General features: G+C 36.5%; 1 protein-coding gene across 1 annotated transcript; it reads left to right on the top strand.

The window, feature by feature from the left end:
* The first annotated feature begins 978 nt into the window (after positions 1-978).
* LOC140167043 (death-associated protein kinase dapk-1-like) lies at positions 979-20,082 on the top strand. Its single transcript, XM_072190522.1, has 11 exons — positions 979-990; positions 2,541-2,657; positions 5,203-5,295; positions 8,893-9,009; positions 9,528-9,725; positions 11,818-11,932; positions 12,045-12,205; positions 17,556-17,735; positions 18,307-18,916; positions 19,263-19,774; positions 20,032-20,082. The coding sequence occupies exons 1-11, from the start codon at positions 979-981 to the stop codon at positions 20,080-20,082; spliced, it is 2,166 nt and encodes a 721-aa protein (XP_072046623.1).
* Positions 20,083-21,189: the final 1,107 nt, after the last annotated feature.

Raw genomic sequence — 21,189 nt, 5'->3', positions numbered from 1 at the left:
TACCATTTTGGTCTTTTCTTTTAGAAAACATACAACCTATATGACTTATAAGATTTGTGAGGCTTGTTTTTAATATATCAGAGCTGTGCTGTATGAATTACAATCAGGTGAAACAGTTTGGAAATTTTATACCAAACATGGAAATTCAAATATGAAAAAAAAAATGTTAAAAAACCGGGAGTACAAGACCTTATTTTTCAGATTTTTGGGGATTTGTTTTAGAAGAACTATGATCTAAGACCGCATACAATCATTTATTATTTTTTTGTTCTTGACTCTCATCCCTCCCTCGTCCGTTTCTGGGATTGCCCGCATTTGAACAGTCAATCAATCAACATGTTCAATACCAGTTTTCAACTCACGAAGGATATTTGTTTCTTATTTAGGCATGTATTTATATGAACATTCAACAAGAAAGAATTTCTTATAGCAATAATTATATTAATTGCAATATTTTATTAAAAGTAATAAACCCTATATTAAACCCTGAAAATTACACCTTTTATAACTTAAAATCTCACCAAATCTGCTCTCCGCGATCTTTTTTAAGGTCCAGGGTAAAACTCTCTACTCTCGATACTCCAAACGTGTATGTTATGAGAAATATAATAGAAGTCACTACAAATATAATATTTAACAGATTACCACGGTTGTTTAACCCGGGGTTTTAAAGTCCTCTATCACAGTAATTGTATAATATGTATCGTTAGTTACGCTATAGCCCGTACATGAGCTCTGTTGAATAGATGTTTCTGTGGCTCGCTGTATTTAGTAATTTCTGCTGATTTTATATGCGTTCAAAAATCCTCAAAAGTGATCAAAGATTTTTTGATTTTACATGATTTTATATCTACGACGAATATTTTGGTGCTAAAAGTGGGTGCAATTCAGTGATGAAATCAATAGAATTGATAGAACTGTATGAATAGAACGAAGTGACGTATCGAGAAAATTCGAAGACGTGATGAAAGACTAAAGATGTCTACCACGGTGAATATCCCCCGACAGCTTTTCTGGGGAATCCCAGCAGCCTGCCCGTAGACTCGCACGAACATAATCAGTTACAACAGTTAGGCTCTACCACAAGTTACTTTCTGGGATCCCAGCGGTGCGTACGATCGTCTGATCGGGAGTTCACGTTGACGCAGCAGCGTTAGAGACTACAATGGATCGAGTCATACGAAATTAAAATCAACACACGGCATGTTTATTTTGTTTACATAACATTCCTGTTACTGGTGTTCAGTTTAGTTTATAAGTATAATCGTCAAAGTTCCCAGAAAAATATTTTACGAGTGATAGTGTTCAAATAATATTTTCAGAGCTGCAGGAAAATGGTATTAAAGATTAAGGATGTTTTAAAATATTTTTCCGTCTTGATTTTTTTTCTGTGACTCTGATTTTTTTTTCTGGGAACGCCGGTACCACGATACCGGAGATTTCGTAGGCCTGCACCCAACTTTGCATAATGGTTTAAAGATTACTCAAATAACAGAAAACACTACGTGTATTACATTTCTTGTAAATCTCAATTTAAAGATATAATATGATGACTACCACAAGGCTCTATTCTAGGCCCATTATTATTCATTGGTGTTTTAATGATATCATAAACAGCATATTTATAATGTGTCTTGCTTGCTAATGAAGCTACCATTACTTATTCACATAAAGACATTGTTTCTAAATACGATCCTGTCAACAATGAATTAAAAGAAGTTGCTAATTGGTGTAAGGCTAATAGGCCACCCATAAATGCAATAATTGGTACTTGGTACAAATCGTAGAACTTATGTAACTAATAATATGATATTGGATAATGATATACTGGAAAGGGTGAATAAGATCAAATTCCTTGGAGTAACAATTTTCGATAATTTAACATGGAAAATTCATAAGGCAAACATCTCAAAGAAGAAATAAACCAACTGAAACACTTTCTTCTCGAGCAAATAATGTACAATCATGTACCCATTGAATTGTACCCTAATACATAACTTGGTACAATAAATAGTATCCAAGCATGAGGCAATACTTGTAAGCTATATTTAAAAAAAGATTTCCAAACTTAAAAAAGAACACTAAGAATCATGAAGAATAAGTCAGCCCCCATTTTTCAAGAATGACAATTAGCTTAATTAATGTTTATGATACTTTTGAACTTCAATGCCTTTGATAGTTATTTTATTGCATAGAAATCAACACAGGTATATCACACAGGAAACACTGAAGCTTATAACATAACAGAGTTTGCTTACAAAACAATGAGACTAGCCAAGCAAATGGAATTCAATTATTGACAAAAACTTTTAAAAGGTCCCAAATTATAACAATCCTTAGTTTTTGTTTTCCTTTCATTTCCAAATCACGTAATGGCCACATATTAACTGATTTCCCAGACGATGGTGGCCTTGCGCCAACGCACCAACAGGCAATATCGTAAGCAAAACGGCAATGGACCTGTCTGGTTGAAAATTATTGTTATATTACTTTGAGTTTATACTCATAATTCATCGAATAAACACTCTTGTCAATCACAGAATCAAGAAACACCTCTTCACATCGCCTGTAAGAAATATGACCCATTCGACAAAGACTCGATTGACATGTGCGTTCTAATGATTGAGTGTGGAGGAGATCTTGAAGTGAAGAACAAGGTACTGAAATTGGATTATTGTTTAATCTCATTTATCATTCTAGATAGCATTGGCCCGTGGCATAGAAGGGGTTTTCCCGGGTTGCCCACCTGGAGTACAATGACCATGACAAAAATATGGAGGGAAAATGCACTAGGCCTACCGCTGTAAAGGAAGGGGTGGGTTAAAGGAGCGCGTTACCCCTGGGCTCGGCTCGAGGTATTAGGGGACCGTCAAAAGTAAAGAACATACCTTAATTGGCTTCTACGTCTCTTTTTGCGCCAAATATGGTCTCTTTTTCCGGCTCTGTTCTTTGCTTTTTACGGACCCACTATAAAGGGTATCTTTTTACTGGTAAACTAATGTCTCTAATTATGCTTTTTACGGGACCCATTACAAGGTGTCTCTTCTTTGCTTCTTTACGAATCCCCCATATTCGACGAGAGAGGAGTGGTCCACGCAATCACACCCGGTCTGTAACTGCAAACTTAAGCTCATATTTGACCATTAAAAAAACACATTTTTTCTGGCCCTTCGCGCTCATTTGCCCACGCGTTAAATATCATATTTGACAATTTTAGCTTAAAAATGGCAGTTTTTGTGCACTTCGCGCAAAATTTGTTATTTTGGCAACAAAATACCGTACGCTACTTCAAGGATTCTACACATATTTCCATACAGCCATTTATGGAATTTTTGGCTAAAATACATATGCTTTTTATGCATCACATTAATGTTTTTCACTTCAGACAAAATTAATAAAAAAGAAACTTATTATGTTTTCAATAACTTTATTTTTATTACATTCCAAACAAGTGTTATGGTTCAGTGAGAACCATTTATGAAATTTATGGCATAATATCGCACTTTTCGACGTTGGCTTCATGCGTAAATTTAAGAATAAATAACAGCAGTGTTAATGATAAATCTTGTGTTTTTGTTACATGCTGAAATATAAATGACAACATCACCTTACATAACCTTGCAACACATCCTGCAGCGTGCGTGAAGCCAACTTGACCAACCACCAGAGAAGAACATATTGTTCTTTCCAACAATATATTCGCCAGATATGCTTAGATCAGAAGCCATCGCACTAGAATTTAATGAGGACCTTTTGATTATTTAAAGCAATTTTATAGTCTGCAGCGCAGCATTCATTTTAATTCATTCACTGAACCGTAAAACGTGTTTTTGAATATGTGACACCTAAATCGGGAACGGGGAGGGGGGGGGGGGGACTCACCACTTGACCTGCTTCGCACCCGGTGAGGAAATTGATATTAAAAAAAAAGACCACTTTATAGCTCATTCTCTACTTATTTTCGTTGCAATCAGCGAGTTACATGATTTAGGGTATTCCCCGGTCGGGTCCCCGGTATGTAAACAAAACAAGCATGACATAGAGTACCGTATACCGTGGAGCTCCGTTTATGTACAATGACCTCAAAGAAATCAGATAATGGAAACCAGCGAAGCCATAATAATGTTGTTGAAGTCATCCTTATTCAGTAGCCCAATAGAGTTTGTGCATGAAATTATTGATTGGCTCCAAACAAAGGATTTGAACAGGTTTCCTTCACCGTAATCATGGCGTAGCAGTTCATTCAATCAAATGTTGTCATCAACCTATTTGATCGTGGTCCATTTGTTATGTGTGTGAAACGAACTGTCGCGGTATATTGCAATCATGCTTGTTTGTTGAATGCATTTGAGTAGTCCGCCATATTTACGGTATGATACGTCATATGCACAACCTCTATTGGGTGACTTTTGATGATTTTCTTGCGATTTTCAAACATAGAAATCAATGGTTAATTGGTTTAAGGGAAGCTTAGCAACTTGTTAAAAATACCTTGGGCCGCGACGCTTTAGGCAGTTGTCTTCCCAATAAAACAAAATGGTTTTAAAAGAAAAAACGTGCTATGTCTTGGTGATTGTAATATGTGTGACCTACATGTATAATATATTGTGTTACAATCACTCCAGGCAATCACATTGTAATACAATTGTATTGTGTTGATAAAAACTAGGTTATCTTTATGCATGTTTTCAACGGTATGCAACACCAAAATTTGGGGTATCAAATTCCAGTTTAAGCATTTAGGGTATCAAATTAGCTAATTTCCGAGTTTACGCCATTTAGGGTATGTTTTTTTTTCATGTGTTACGCCACTAAGGGGTACATATTTGGAATACGCCATTAAGGGTCCATTTCAGAGGTGGTCGGACACGGGTGGGTAGCGCTTGTGTGCGAGAGTTACCCCCGGGTCGGGAACATTACTTAAAGTGAAAAAGTTACTGTGCCACCAGTTCTCTAATTCAAGAGAATTCAGATTTTATCATATGTGATAAAATCTGAATTCTCTTGAATACAGACGAATAGCTATTCTGCAATCATAACGAATAATTATGTGATGGTATCAATTAAAGTCACAAAGATAATACACATTCAACATTCAAACGTGTTTCATTTACAGACAATTATTATTTACAATTTATAACATTATGTGACTCTTAAAAAGCAGTACTTCCTATATCGTACACTCTTCAAATGTTGTTTCAGGTTGGCCACACCCCCATTGATGTTCTTGGCAGGAATAGAAAAACCTATGGATTAGAATCCGAACATGCAAAACCAATAAAGAAAGCTATTCAGGTATGTTGCATAACTTGACTAGGAAGTTTATATAGGAATTCTTTGCACGAGATGAGGAAAATGTAATGAAGGTTTAATATAAATTATATTCAGATATAAAGGTACGTATACTTCTTCTAGAATTTAGCAGAATAATGTTGCTTCCCTTAATGTCCTAAAATTGTTTAAGTTTAAAGACTTTCCATTTGCAAGCAAGTATAATGACAAGTCTCATATTTTACCAAAAGCAGACCCAGGACCCAGGCCCAAAACTAGACATAATACGCATTTGTATTTTAAAAGTCCCGCGTTTTTTGCATGATTTGGCACTGTCCCTAGTCTATTGATTTTATGCTAATACTGTTAGGTAATCAAGACTATACAGTTAGGACGCGGAACTACCAATTCTTTTGAAATGCATAGTCGCGCTAAAAGTCGATCGATACATGTTAAAATCAGCACAATTCAGAGATACACCTTTTTTGCTATGAAATTTATTTTCTCGGTCAAATATAAAGCAATATTTTTTTTTCTTCAGTAATGTCAGTTAAAGACATAGTGCTTGGATATACATTTAAAAAAAATCCTGGTGTTAAAATTCAAGCATCATATTTTGTCTTTTAGTGTGATATTTTTGATTTTTATAGGCCTTTAGTTCGCCCGTGAGCTTTTTACGGAATTCATTTTTTAGCGTCTCAAACTAATATAGTTTGCTAAAGAAAGACATTTCCCACCTCTGTAAAGCACATCGTGTGGGTCTATATATTATAGTTTTGTCAGAATTTCCGTTTTATTTTACCCTTTTCCTTCATGCTCCGAAAATGTCAAACTCAGTACTTTATCTCCAGAACAACCAGCAGAAATAATCGATATTTCAATTGTTGCCAATCAGGTCCCTTTTCCATTGAAAACCAGGATTGCCTGACCAGCGATTTGGTAGCCCAAATCCCCAATTCTGGTAAATGAGGTGAATTTTGGAAATTTGCTCCCGTGATAGCCTGCAATTTCAATTTATAGGGGCTATGGATTCCATGATTATGAAAACCATTTGGTCTGTTTGTTTGTTTGTTTATTTACCTAGGATGAGGTCCTTGGGAAAATCCACTGTCCAAACCTAGAAAAATTCGCGTGTTATTAGAGGGGATTTTAATTTTCTGTCCCTCCTATCTCCAGGTGAATTTTGAATGACCCCCCCCCCATCGCGGGTTGGCATTTTCTTTACACCCTTCAGACTTGCGATCGGGTTTGTGTAGGCCTATTTGTCATAATTTAGCGCTATAGGACCTACTTTCTAAATGTAGGCTATAGCTATAGCCGTGCTATATAAATATTATAAGGTACCGGTATGTAATATTATGTAGGCCTATGGGGGTGGGGTGGGTACTCAACACATTTTAACCATGACTTACAATGCAAGGCTCATTGTTGCCATAAATGATTTTTCCTTTAGGTCATTATAATAGGTTGTTATAAACTTCCATGTTTAACCTTGTATTGTTTTGGCTGCTTCATTATGACTTTCGGTGGGTTTAAGCAAACAAACACAAACAAAAGGCACTATACCCAGTCACCTTCATGACAATTGAAACACTAGGTAATTTCTTTGCTATATTGAAGTTTTGGCAACACTGTATCCAGGCCGGGCACCCAGAGATATCGATCCACAATGCTAGTATTAGCCTAAGATTTCACGCGTGGATTTGAAAATTCTTCAGCTGGTAGTCAAAAATTATGGAATCAAAACGGAAATTCTGACAAAACTATGATATATCGGTCACGGTGATGTGCGTTAGAAAGTTGGGAAAAATCCTTCTTTAGCGAACTATATTACTTTGAAAAGCTAAAAGATTGATCCAAAAAAAAGGCTCGCGGGCAGAGTTGAAGCCTATCAAAATCGAAAATCTTACACTAAATGACTGAATTTCACGACTAAGTTTAACACTAAGATTTGAAAAAAAATACAGTATCAAGCATTACAGTTTTTCCTGACATTTACTGAAAAAATGAAAATTATTGCTTTTCATTTGGCCGAGAAAAAAATTTTACACTGAAAAGGTGTAACTCAAAATTTTGTTCATTTGAATACCAAATTCGATCGTTTGTATTGCCTTATTAAATGACTGAGTGAGCCTTGCAGAACAATAACAATCGGTAGTCCCGCGTCCTAACTGTATAGTATATGGTATAATTTATACATGTGGTTTGAAAGACAAAGGTACATTCTTCATGTGATCATCAAGAAATTCCATCTAAATATTCAATATAAGGGGTCAAAGGTCAACTTTCATTATATACTGACCGACCCTCGTATCATAACTGGAAAACATTCTGGCAATTAAAATATTCACCCAAAGTGTCAGGTGGGATGTGTGTTTCATAACGTTTGATATGGGGTGTGGGGTATTTGATGGGTAGGTGATAAAATTAGGTAAAAATTTCAAAATATGCTATCAAATCAAGTGGACATTTTTATTTTTCAACGCTCCGCAGAAATTTTGCTTCAATTAAATTTGTTTTAAAATAATAACAAACCTTATATCGTATATGCATTTATGTATTTTGTACTGATTTTGCAAGTCTTTTGGGAAAACATCATAGTTTATGTGTTTAATAACAACACAAGCAAACAGAAACGTATTTTATGTTCCTTCCCATTATAAAACTAACGTTGTAATGTAATAAATACTTAAAAAATTCCAGTATCCAAATTAAATCAAATAAATTGAACATAAAGGCAAATATCGTATGTGCATGCGATGGTAACCGTGTTCGTTCAGGAGCCGTCGTATGTGGCAAGAATGATGTTATTGAACTCACAAAAGAAACTGAACTTCCGGTTCAACATATACAATAATTGCTGTCTCATTTTATTAATTATGTTTTATTCAAATAAGGTTTAAATGTGTATTACGACTGGCTTTCTCACAATCTGTAAAAATCAATTTTCACCAAAACTGTCAAGTGTGTTTTGAGCTCACAGGATGATATGTGACGTGTCATGTCAAAAACAGACACTTTTGGGCAGGTTATCAATTTTGAGGTTTTTACATCACCTGTAATGGGTTTGAGCACTTTTAATTCCAAAGTTAGTCACCTGAAAAATAATACTTATATCTTAAATATAGAGATATTTTGCTCCACAGCGCCGTTTTCCCCAATGAAATCGGACATTCCTAAGCGAAGATATTGAATTAGTAAGTTATGGTATTATAAAATTGGAAATTGAGATATCGGCCTTTAAAAATATTATTGACAATGTTAAGAGTAGGAATTACCTTGAAAACTTTCTCAAAAAATACCAGATGTCAGTTGTATTCCAGTCTGAAACTATCAGACAATATTTCAAACATCACAAATTCGCAACAAACCTAAATTGTGAAAAAATCACCCCGGACAGATTTTTAGCTATTTCTCCATTTACGATTCTGCCAAAAGTGTCTGCTTTTGACATTATATAGTTATCGGATAAGGGTTATTCCAACGTAAAAAGGGAAGATAGTTCCACCTCTCCGGGATCTCCGCCCAAATTGAATATCGTAACGTTTAAAAAGTATGCACGTATATAATGACCATCTTAATATTTAACTTACAAGGATTTCATTGTTTTTCATAATGAAGCGACGAGAATATAGTTTGCTCCTAGCCGAGGAGAGTTACCCAGTCACAATCGTAAAGGTGTTTCTGGTTGGTGACCCCACGGCTGGGAAAACATCCATCAAGAATTCGCTAACAATGGTAAGTTACGAGATATGTTAGATATAATGTGATTCAGCACATCAATGGGGTGGGCGGACTTTACAGGTGAAGTCAATTTTGAGTTCAGTATTTCTGCTTTGAATGACATTTGTTAAAATTAATCAACGCATTTATATTTTGTAAGTAAAAAAAGCATCCCAAATTATTATAATTTTCCTAATTTTTTTGTCTATTTTAATCTATATCTTTAAATGCACTTTGCCACAACGTCCCCCCTTGATGTGTTACATCACATAATAGAGCGATTGGGCGTGGTAGTTTCAAAATTAAAACATATTGGACATTACGTTATTTTAAATAAAAGAACAGGACAATAAAGGCCGTCTCTTATCTTCATGATTTGCGCATAGCGACAAGCACCAATCATTATGCTGGGAAGATGAACAAATCTACTACATGAGAGATGTGGCCGCTCCTGGCTGCGAACACATGCTGGAACCATTATCTTTACCTTACCTGCATCAAGACTATTAGTTGTGTTTTATTTTCACCAGCAGAATACCAAACAGATGCACGCATACATTCCCACCCCAGGAATAGATGTGGGTACATACGAAATCGAAGATGTAGGGACCTTATCTATATGGGACGCTGCTGGTCACATTGAATATCATGTTACCCATGGTATGTTCTTGGGAAGTCAGAACTCCCTAGTCGTTTTGGTGTACAATCTAAAGGAACCAAACGCCTATGCGGTGAGTATGCTGCACACAAAAGTATCCTTACATATGGAAAAGAGTCCACAATTTAACAACTAACTAAAAATTGGATGAAAGTATGTTTTCAATAGATGAAATATTTGATTCTGATACCTCTTCGCATAGTGTGACACTTCTTTGAATGGTTCTTCTCTGCACTTTTCACAACTTTTTCTTTTGTGTGACTACCATTAGTATTCTGACATACCCATGTGGTATCTTCTCATTAAGTGGCAGATCCAGAGCCAATATTACCGGAGGGGTGGGGGATATTCTTGATCTGGACGTCTTTCTGTTGTGCTGTGTGTCCTGTCCTGGCGGTGGTCGAGGTTTCGCACACTGGAGTCAAGAAATTATGCCCAAATAAATAGACATTCATCGTCAGAAAAGAGTATGACTCGGTCAAACTTTTGGTTTACCACAAGGCTACCCACGCATACCAATATCTCAACTTTAGCTCCCACCACCTTATATATCACAAGCTGGGAGCAGTATGCACTTTACTGGATAGATTGACAAGATTGTTACAGAAACAGAAGACAGACAGAAAGAGGAATACAACATCAAGAAGGCAGAGAGGACTATTGAGACTGTCAAAAAGAAAAAGATCAGGGACAAACCTGTCAAACCTACCAAAAGCAAAACCAGTACCAAAGATCCTTCATAGCAGACCAATGGACTTGTAGTGATTCCATATGTGGTAGGTGTGGCTGGGAGATGCCAATGCCATAAAGACGAACACCTCGTTGAGGAAGCTTTTGGTTCATCCGAAAGACAAAATTGACCCATCCCACTAGACAAAACTAACTGTATCTACGAGATTCCTTGCAAAAATTGTGACTGCACATTCGTTGGCGAGGCCGGCCGAAAAAATTGAACACCCAGCTTAAGGAACATCAAAAAGAAACGGATACATTGGAAAGGGGCAAAAAGAGCTTTACGCGCCAAACCAGAAAAGAGTCAGTTACAGAATAGAGCAAGTCAGCCATATGCATATAGCGGATCATGCCATTCAACAGAAGCATATCATATACTGGGACGATAAGTATTTAAGGAGTGTGATGCGAGTACTCGCTTCATCAAGGAATCAATCTGGATTCGTAAGAGAGGTCCTGCCGTCGTGAACGGAGATAAGGGGCTTACCATTCGAGTCACGTGTGTGGCCCTCTCCTCGCGACCGCGCCCCCAGGGGGTGGAGCTGTGTTACCACCAGCACAGAGAACTTGTTCTTCTCTAATGACCATCTTCCTTTATTTGTTACCACCTATAGTCAAGAAGCTCTAAAACTGATTTATTTTCAGTTCGATTTTCTTTTATGCAATAAGTTCAACCATGAAAAAAGAGAGAAAAATAAAAAGGAATAAAGAAAACATATGCAAACAAGGGTGTGTTTGTGTTCAACTTTCAATTTGCAATATTTTGATGGTTAGCTTCTCTTGACACCCTTGTCATCTTGCGCTCATAAATTAAGTTGCTTTTAAGATACGGAGTTGAAACTTAGCAGGCAATTACAAGAAGAATGAATAAATAATATCTAAAAAAAATGACATTGTTTTGTTGTACCATTACAACTAGAAATATGGGACACCTTGTGCAACCAATTATAATTAATAACATACGCGGAGTTAGGACATTTACTTATCCAGCAATCTTCTTCTTGTTGGTGGTTATAAAGTTCTGTTGTCGAATAGCATTCTGAATACGAGGAATGTTCTGATATCAAATAATTTTTTTAAATTCGCTATATAATATAAATTTCATGACAAATGATTAAAATCTGATATTTTTGAATTTTTTGATATTTAATAGTCCTCGAAGTAAACTTTATAAATCTAATGATATGTACTTAAAGTGTATGTAGCTGGGATGAAAAGCCGGCGTTCAATTGAACAGTTTGACCTTTCATATTAACAGAGGGAGTACGGTGACTGATCAGATGTGAAAATTAATACAAATCAGAGTTTTATGCTTAAATGTAATAGCCAGAGTATGCACAAGTCTAATTAATTGTTAGCTGTGTACAACATTCTTAATTTTCAAATTTGTGAAAGTGTTCTATATTACGAATCGATGTATTTGTTTTCCAAAGCGACTTCAATATTGGTTGAGATTCCTGAGGAGTGGTCAAAGTGACACTGCCAAGACAAAACTTACAATTGCTATCGTTGCTACACGTTTAGACGAGTTTGATGACAAGGAAGAAGGTAACGTGTCTTTTTTATTGATGAGCAGATTAAACATGTTGCTTTTAGACCAAGTTGATAAAAATCTTTGTTAGGAACATATTGTTATAACTTTATGTCTGCTCGTTTTCAGCATTGCAACTTGCCAAGAAACACTTGGATGACGTAAGAGCGTACTTTGGCAAAGCACTAGATATAGCGACAGATTTGTTGGTGGTAAATGCTTGTGATGCACAGTCAAATGAAATGGGAATCTTCAAATCGACTCTGCGAAATACTACGATGGAAATAAAGGTGAACTTACTATACATGTATAAAAGAGTACCGGAAAACGGAAATCCATAGTTTGATCATTATTGTGCATTAGGATAGACTTGACGAAGTGTTTTTGACATTCTTAAAACAGTAAAATTTAATTATTATCAATGAAAATCCACGTAGGTCTATTATGTCTAAATTATTTTAATAATTTAGACAAATAGACCTAAAAGTCATGAGGGGTACATACATATTATATGTCTATATCATGTAGGTAACATGCTTTATTAACAGTTAACATACCTTATACAGTAGTTTTCACAGAATCATTAAAAACATCATCATCATCATCATCATCATCATCATCTTCCGATACTGTGCAGATACCTCCGCTGGAGTATACTCGCACATTATTTGTGTTGCATTCAAGTAAGTGCAGACAAGGACTGGCGCTGATCCAAAACTATATACAAGGTCCATGTGCATCTTAAAAAGATGACTGGAAAGTGAACTGGTTAGGTGAAGGAGACGCCACACACTCTGGACCTGAAGACGTCTAGGGTTGTTGACTCAACAACTTCCTGCGGCAATGCATTCCATAGACGGATAATGTCAGGAAGAAAGAGCCTTGCAGTTAAGCTGTGCGGGAGAATGAAACATGGAACCTCTGAGAGTTGCATCTGGTGGTGGTGTTTGAGGGTATCAGCTGGCTGTCAGGAATGTCAATGAGATGGTTGACGATTCGATACATCATGGTGGCTTTGGAGATTGCTCTTCGTTGTTGTAGAGATTCCCACCAGGTCATTCAGCATGGATGTAACACTGCTTTCTCTCGTGAGTAGTCGTTCATGACATACCGGACAGCAATGCGTTGCACAGACTCAACCTTGGTGATATTTCTCTTGGTGGTAGGATTCCATACGCAGCTGGCATACCTAACAACTGGTCTGACAAATGTTGGTGTTGTAGCAACGTGTCTTGACGTCCCGGGGACATCAGCTCAAGTTGCGTCGTAGGAAACCAAGGGATTTCATGCCTTTCTTGCTTGTCTGTTCCAGGATAAGTTGTCAGTGAATTCAACACCCAGGTAATTGGCTGATGGGACTGCCTCCAGAGGATGGTCATGGATAAAATATGTGGAATTCACTGGCTTGCGGCGTTTGGTAATTTCTCGGGGTGGAACTCCATCAGCCATTTCCTTTCCCATTCTTGCAAGGCGTCAAAATCGTTTTGGAGCTGGCTTGCATCATCGGTGTTGTTAATAACACGGTAGAGAGATAGTATATTGCATACCCTCTATACGACGTCACTCATGACAGAGTCATCCTCATTTAAACAAATTTCTGTCCTCCATAAGGTACCACGGAAAAATTCGCATGATAATACAATAAAACATGTGATAGGTATGAATGGTTGTGTAGTCGATCTAGAGATCTGTCCCTCTGTCATCTGAAGTTATCTTAGAACTGTCCTCCAACATTTCAATTGTTATACCGTACCGGTTGGTTTATTGCATACACTCTATAGGTTAAAACAATTTTTGAATATATCGTCCTGCACTAGTATATGGTCAATTCCAGCGAAAGCGGGGCACAATTCTATCTATGTTAACTTTCCACTTTAAAATGTCATTAATAACGGAAATCACGTTATTGATGGAGCTTGTCATGTCACGTCCAATGTGCTCTCTTTGAGCATATAGACCTTTACTAGCAAGTCATACCAGGGGACAAGTTATGATGGCTTAAATGAATTGGCGTTACCCACGAATTCAAAGATAAATCACCATATATGTCATTGAATGTCCTTCAATCAAAATGAAATTATTACCGTTAGAAGAAGTTTGCATGGTCTCTCATCATATGTAAAACGATTGAATTCCACCAAAGTTTGTGGACTCTGGAGGCCATTAAGTCAATTTGGCTAATAATTTTGGTTAACCGCGTATCAAAAATAAAATGATCGTTCTGAAAAATGTTAGGTGAATATGCCATAAATGACTATTATCATGAAACGAAGTTTCGTACTATAACTCTGAGGTCCAAGTGATTATTTTATACAAATACATTTTACCCATAAAATTCCACAAAATCAAATTTGACGTTACCCACGTATCAAATGTTATCCACGAGTCCAGCAAATATAATTGTCATAACTTAGTTTAAAATTTAATGACCTTGGACACTGAATTTAGTTTGACAAGCGCTTAAAATTGTTAATCGTATAAATACGTTCACCGCTTAAAAAATATCTACAACGGTCTAAACTTTTGATACCCACGAATCCCGAATAGATGCTAACCTTGAAAATAATTATAAGGAGAATATTTATTTTAAATCTAAATCACCACATATTCAAGCCATGGGTATGCTATAATTTTTACAGTACTTATAGTTTATGCAACTAAGAAACGTAATCCCCAAACGGTACTATAGTACTTATAGCTTTACCCACGAATTCGGCTTTACCCACGAATCCAAGGATTTACTCGCAAATTAGGTGTTTCTTATTCATCTTAACATTTTGAAAACATGCGAAATAGGTTCCAAAACAGTCCTGTTTAATAGTGACCTCTTGAAGGTATACTGAAGCTCTATCGTGAGGTTTTGATTGATTATCCTAAATTACCATTTTTTGAGTGCATGCAATTGGTTAAAGAAACGGGAATCATTGAAACACAATGGAGGAATAACCACAATGATGATTTTCAACCTTCTGCAAAATTTTCTATTTTGCCGCTTACCAATACATACCTTCAAATATGTGTTACCCACGAAAATTTTGGTTACCCACGAATCCCTACTTAAATTATAGTCAAACATTTTATACACAAAATGCCATAATGATCAATTCTAAATATTCCATGTAGTTTGTATTTTGATTAAAATTCACTTTAGTACCATTGTAGCCTGAATTATTGACATACGGGAAAGTAATTGCTCATTTTCAGACGCTGTTACCCCACGAATCCATCTGATGTCCTCATCCTGCGATGAGATACAAAATCTAACTTTCTATTTCTATAAAGCATTTATTCTAATCTTTCGAACTAATGCAGTAATGTTAAATGACAGCCACTTTGGAAAGAGCTCGAAGAATTGACACAATCTTACCTGTACACCTGGTTATTTCTTAAAATTGGTAATAACTAAAATATTTCCTTGTAGATATATGTAATAAAATTCTATTTTACGTTCAAAGTCTTCACCGATTTCTAGTGTATATGGGTCACACGTAAAATATTGAAAAATATTAAAGAAATTGAAATTTTATGGCGTACAACAGGTGAAATAGGCTTAAATTCGTGGGTAACATGCATATGCGTATTTAACACTTTATTTGGTCTAGCAAGAAAAGTTATTTTTCAATCCGATGGCCCTTCCACCTGATGATGCACTAGATATGACCTTCTCATTTGATAAGTCTAGAATTGAAAAGGAAAACATTTTTAAAATGCCCCCCAGAGAGAATTTTGTCCCGCTTTGGCTGGAATTGACCATATATGTCCCTCTGCATTGAACCATAAAAGTCAAAGAATAGGGATAAATACCTATTGTGGGATAGGCTTTTACGACGGGAATTCCACGGGTGGTCACTCCGATTGAGGCCTGTACACCATCCGCGATAATGAAAACGCGTAAAAAGGGTAGTTTTTCGTGGGTAAAGCACGATACGCGCGTAACGCGTTTAGGGTGTCAAAAACATGAAATATTGGAAAGGGTATTGTTTTAGCCAAGGGTTAAATCCTCTTAAAAAGAGCGGCATTGTATTCAATCGATTATTGCAGACATACACAGGTAATGATGACTGATGAGCGCAACCTGCTTGTAGTGCAGGGTGATATATTTTAAAATTGTTTTAACCCCCCACACACACACACAACTGTTGTAAACGTGTTATAAACATTGTTCTGTTATTTCTCAAAAAGTTTTTATAGCATTTAAATGTGAATTGTATAGGTCGTTTGACGTTTTAAAACCATTTTGTTTGAAAAAAAAATACCACATCAACGGGTTTGATTTACGAGGTGGATGCGTAGTGCAGTGTTGTCATGCATTTGCCGCATAAGGCATAATTGAGTCAAAACTCCTTTCAATCCTTACCAACCAAATTTGTCATGACATCCACTCTCCACTTTCCATAGCACGTACCTCTTAAGGGCTCAGATAGCGACGTTTTCACGTATTCTTTGTGGGACCTAAGAGCACATCAGACATATCGAATTGCATTTTGAATACGAGGAATTTCCTTTGAGTACGAGGAACGACATTTATAAGGCGTAATTGAGTCCAAACTCCAAAATCCTTACCAACCAAATGTGTCATGACATCCACTCTCCACTTTCCATAGCACATACCTCTTAAGGGCTCAGATAACGACGTTTTCACGTATTGTTTGTGGGACCTAAGAGCACATCAGACATATCGAATTGCATTTTGAATACGAGGAATGTCCTTTGAGTACGAGGAACGACTTTTATAAGGCGTAATTGAGTCCAAACTCCATTAAATCCTTACCAACCAAATTTGTCATGACATCCACTCTCCACTTTCCATAGCACGTACCTCTTCAGGGCTCGAATATCGACGTTTTCACGGGTTTTTTTGTGGGATCTAAGAGCATATCAGACATATCGAATTGCATTTCGAGTACTAGGAATGTCCTTCCGATATCAAATAATTCAGATTTTTTTGAAATATGCGATATAATACACATTTTATGGCAAATGATTAAAATATGATATTATTTGAAATTTAACAATCCTCGAATTAAATTGTATCAATCTAGGTAATGATATGTACCTAACGTGTATGTAGCTGGGATGAAAAGCCGTAAATCATATGAAAACTTTGACACTTCGTATTGAAGATATAGATTTTTCCTAAAACAACAAACAAAAAATGTAGGTCTTTTTTGGAAAAAATGTACATGTTCGATATAAAAGGTCAAACTTTTCAATTAATGGTCGGCTTTTCATCCCAGCTACATACACTTTTAGTACACTTTTAGTACATATTAATAGATTTATAAAGTTTACTTCGATTACTGTTTAAATATCAAAAATATCAACTTGCCATAAAAATTTTCATAAAAAAATCAAAATTATTTGATTCCTTGTATTCAGAATGCAACTCGATATGTCTTATGTGCTCTCAGGTCCCACAAAAAATGCTGTACAAAAGTTGTTATCCGATTCCTTAAGTAAACCTCATAACTGATATCAAGCTGTGCAATGCACAGTGTGCATAGCCACCTTATATACGGTTGAGATTTAACTGTTTCTTCATCTCAGATTCTTTCTTGAACCATTTTTACAAATGTTTCTGCCAATATGTCCAAAAGAATTCTTCGTTTTTCTTTTCTAAACTCCGAAAATCACTTTTAGGGTACCAGAAAGATTCCTAAGCTCTGTGAAGCAATACTGGAAAACAAAGCCTCGTGGGTCAAACCTAAAAATCCAGTATTACCATTTTTGAAGTTTATTGAAAGAGTCAAGGAAGTTGATCCACTTGCATCTACAAAACTGGCAAAGATTGCTGCAAATTACCTTGAGGACATGGGAGAGGTATGTATCTAAATTATAAACTTTCTAGTAGTGACAGTGTGTGGTGTACCAGTATTAACCACGGGCACGTCTTGATCTGGTCTTATATGGTCCTAATCCTTCCAATTTCTAATTTTTCTACATTAAATTAGTTATTGTTGCAGCTCCAATAAACCATTATAAGATTGGCTATCATATTAACATAAATTCTCCAGGGTATAGACAATTCCAAACAAATAAGACAAACACTGTTTTCGAATCATTCGGAAAGGCTGGCTCGAATACCGGGACAAAATTGACCAAAATGTTTTTAATGCACATCTTCCTTTGGGCTAGTTGTGGCCACAATTTGCTTTATTTTGAACTTTTTTAGCGTTAACATAGCAAATTGCGCAGCTAAATCTTATTTAGCAGTCCATATCATCTCGTGTTAAATGGGTTCATAATGTGCCTAAATCATGTCCTTTCCAATAAGGAACGAATAAGCGCGTTATTGAAAACATCAATTTAAGATTCTCTCTAAACTAAGCCCATAGTTACTTAAATTCAACAAGAGTTCTGACAATGAATCATATTATGTTATTCTTCACAGCTTTTCCTTGCGCAGAATGGAAACATATCACATGTGGTTCTTGATGTACAATGGCTAGCGTATTACATCATTGGGCCTACACTGGCTGGAGATATATTCGCCGACCAACTCAACGTACTGGCTCCAAAAGCTGCTTACAGCAAAGAAGAGCTTGAAGGTTATTATAGAGACGTAGCCGATTTTTCCACGCTGTCACAACTACTTCAAAGTTTGGGTCTCATGGTCACGTTCAATGATATAAACTTCGTCATCCCTGCCAAAGCTCCAAAGGAAAGTGGAATCTCGAAAGCCAAATTTCAAAAGGGTCGAAGTATTTTCTGCGATGATGATAGAAGTATGCTATCACCTGTTGTATTCCCGACGATACAAGCACGGATTATGAAAGCGTTTGGATCAGAAAGTAACCAGCCAATCGTATCCCTAGGTTCAATGCAGTTCGCAAACGAAACCCTGGCCTTAGTGAAGCAGTACGAGGAAAGAGATGCAATTAATTTTGCAGTTGAGTACAAAGATGAAGACGCAGAATTATGTTACAACGACCTTGAGAAGATGACGAGCATCATCGTGTCAACAATGTATGAACTTTCTCCTGGAACGTCCATAGCAACAGGTAATTCCGACTACTGCCTCCTTTCAGAATCACTCACTTACTAACTCGAGTATCATCCTCCAGCTAGTGTCGTGATGTAATAAGACATTTTTATATCATGATAAAAGAGTAAATGAACATTAAGTATTACGATACACCTTCATACATCATTACTAGTCAACAAATAGGAAAGATAGAATGTATTCCAAGTTCTTAACACTTTTTATGGCCGTTAGCATAACAGCTATACCTTCGTGGAAACAACGGTCTGTTTACTAAGAATTGACTTTTTCCCGCATTTGAATTTAAATTTCATCATTGCATGTAAGTACCACTAATCGTTTGATTGACTTAATTCACGATACAGGGTACCTGAGCCCTCAGAGCATACAGCAATGTCCAACTCTCGTGTCTGTTCAATACTATAAAATGAAAGACATAGAGCTAGGAGAAGACGATGACGGTACAGTCTATCACAAGTCATTGGAGATAAAAGAGAAAACATCCGACATCCTTGTTGCAGGTGGTAATCCTCAATTCTTAAGAAAGAAGGGCATGGGATGCGATTACCAGTGGATGCTGAGAAAGCCTAAGGAAAGGCTGTTTGGCTTACTAGACTCAACAACGTGTCTGCGAACAGATTACAGATCACTAGCTGAGATACTGAACATTGATCACGGCGATCTTAGGGTTATAGAAGAGAGATGCTTGGAAAGCAATTCGTCTCGCACAGAATTTGTCCTTAACCATTGGCGTGCAACTACTGGACAGAGAATGAGTTTGAAAACGCTCCATGCTATTTTGAAGCACCCTGGCTTGGTTGGAAACATAGAAGCTGCAACTACAATAGAAGACATGATGTACGAACTAGGACAACAGGTACATTTATTATTACTTTAAATATACAAAATTACCATGTATGTTTACATTGCAATCACAACGCCGACCCCGTATTAGGGCCGATCAATATTTAAGCCAGGGCGATGATTTGCAATTTTGCGCGAATTGCGGGTGATCAATTTCGTGCCCCCTCCCTGCACAAAAATATGGTTATTTGTATGTACTCGGATCCATGGCATCTGTTTATGTTCACGTATTTTTTCCAATGGTATATTTGTTATTTTTAAAAATTTCAGGTAACGTTTGACATTACCGATGCTGACACACCAAGTAGTGGTGAGTGTTAAACCGGTCACAAATAGTTGCTAACATAATTCGTTATGAACACGGCAGAGTGCCGAATACGCAAAATTGCTGTTCTGAGTAAACGGCGTTTGAAAAGCTTGGTACCATTCCATTGATCCTTCTAAAAATTAGAACATTCGTGAGCACTCATTTGAAATGTATATTATAGAAGTGAATGTACATGAATTATTTACAATACTTGCATGTTCTGAAACAATCGATATATCCCTCAAAACGCGTTTTAACAGCTATTCGGCTTTATGCTGTATCCAAAATGTCTCTACCATTGCGCAGAGAGAGGTCGAATACGCATTCAACTACGTGTAAACCATAGCACGCATTCTTAATATGGGGCTTTTGTGTAGAAATTACTGGTTGTCCTAAGGCTATGTAGACTTAACTTGCTATATAAGTTATAAATAGTCATCCCTGTAATATTTAGCAAAAACTCGAGGATTTTAAAGCAGAAATAACAATATTGGCCTATATTTTGCGTATGATTTTCCGGGATTTACCAATTTCATGAGGGCGCACTCACTTTATGAAACCACAGCAATATCATGTGGGGAATGTTTGTAGTTATTTTGGTATCACTGGATAGACGATACCTATAGCTATACGTTGGTACCAAATATATCAGTATAGGACATGAAATATAAAAAATTCGGGGGTTCCCGCTATAGATCAACGTGATTTGTACAGCCAAGTATACGATTCGTCTCTCTGCCGAATTCATTTATCGCACTTAGGCACGATTCGTCCATATCAAAATTTCAATAACTACGTCGGGGAGTAAGATTTACCATTAATTTTTGGTGGAAATAAAAGGTAACCTGAAACATAATCATAAGCATACAAAAACTCAATTTGCTCAAAATTCTCGATTCGTCACTCTGCCGAATTCATAACGATATGTTATGCAAGAGTTCATTTTTATACTACATGTAGGAAGGCTAAAAAAGAAGGGTTTTTTTTATGTAGGCCAAACGCATTTCGTTTCAGGGAGCACTTTTACCGTATTTCGTTTATTTTTTTGCTGCGAAATCCCGAAAAGAATATATTTTCAAGCCAAAAAATAGTAGCAAATTGTTTTTAAAGATTTTTTTTCT

Source organism: Amphiura filiformis, chromosome 12, assembly GCF_039555335.1.
Source record: "Amphiura filiformis chromosome 12, Afil_fr2py, whole genome shotgun sequence".
NCBI lineage: Eukaryota > Metazoa > Echinodermata > Ophiuroidea > Amphilepidida > Amphiuridae > Amphiura > Amphiura filiformis.
Note: the sequence above shows the minus strand (reverse complement) of the source record. Positions and strands in the feature narration are given on the sequence as shown.

Excerpts from the sequence above, each read along its gene's own strand:
- LOC140167043 (XM_072190522.1), top strand. Across the intron at positions 5,296-8,892 it reads CAATAAAGAAAGCTATTCAG|CGACGAGAATATAGTTTGCT; the intron begins GTATGTTGCATA and ends TTCATAATGAAG. Across the intron at positions 9,726-11,817 it reads AGGAACCAAACGCCTATGCG|CGACTTCAATATTGGTTGAG; the intron begins GTGAGTATGCTG and ends TGTTTTCCAAAG.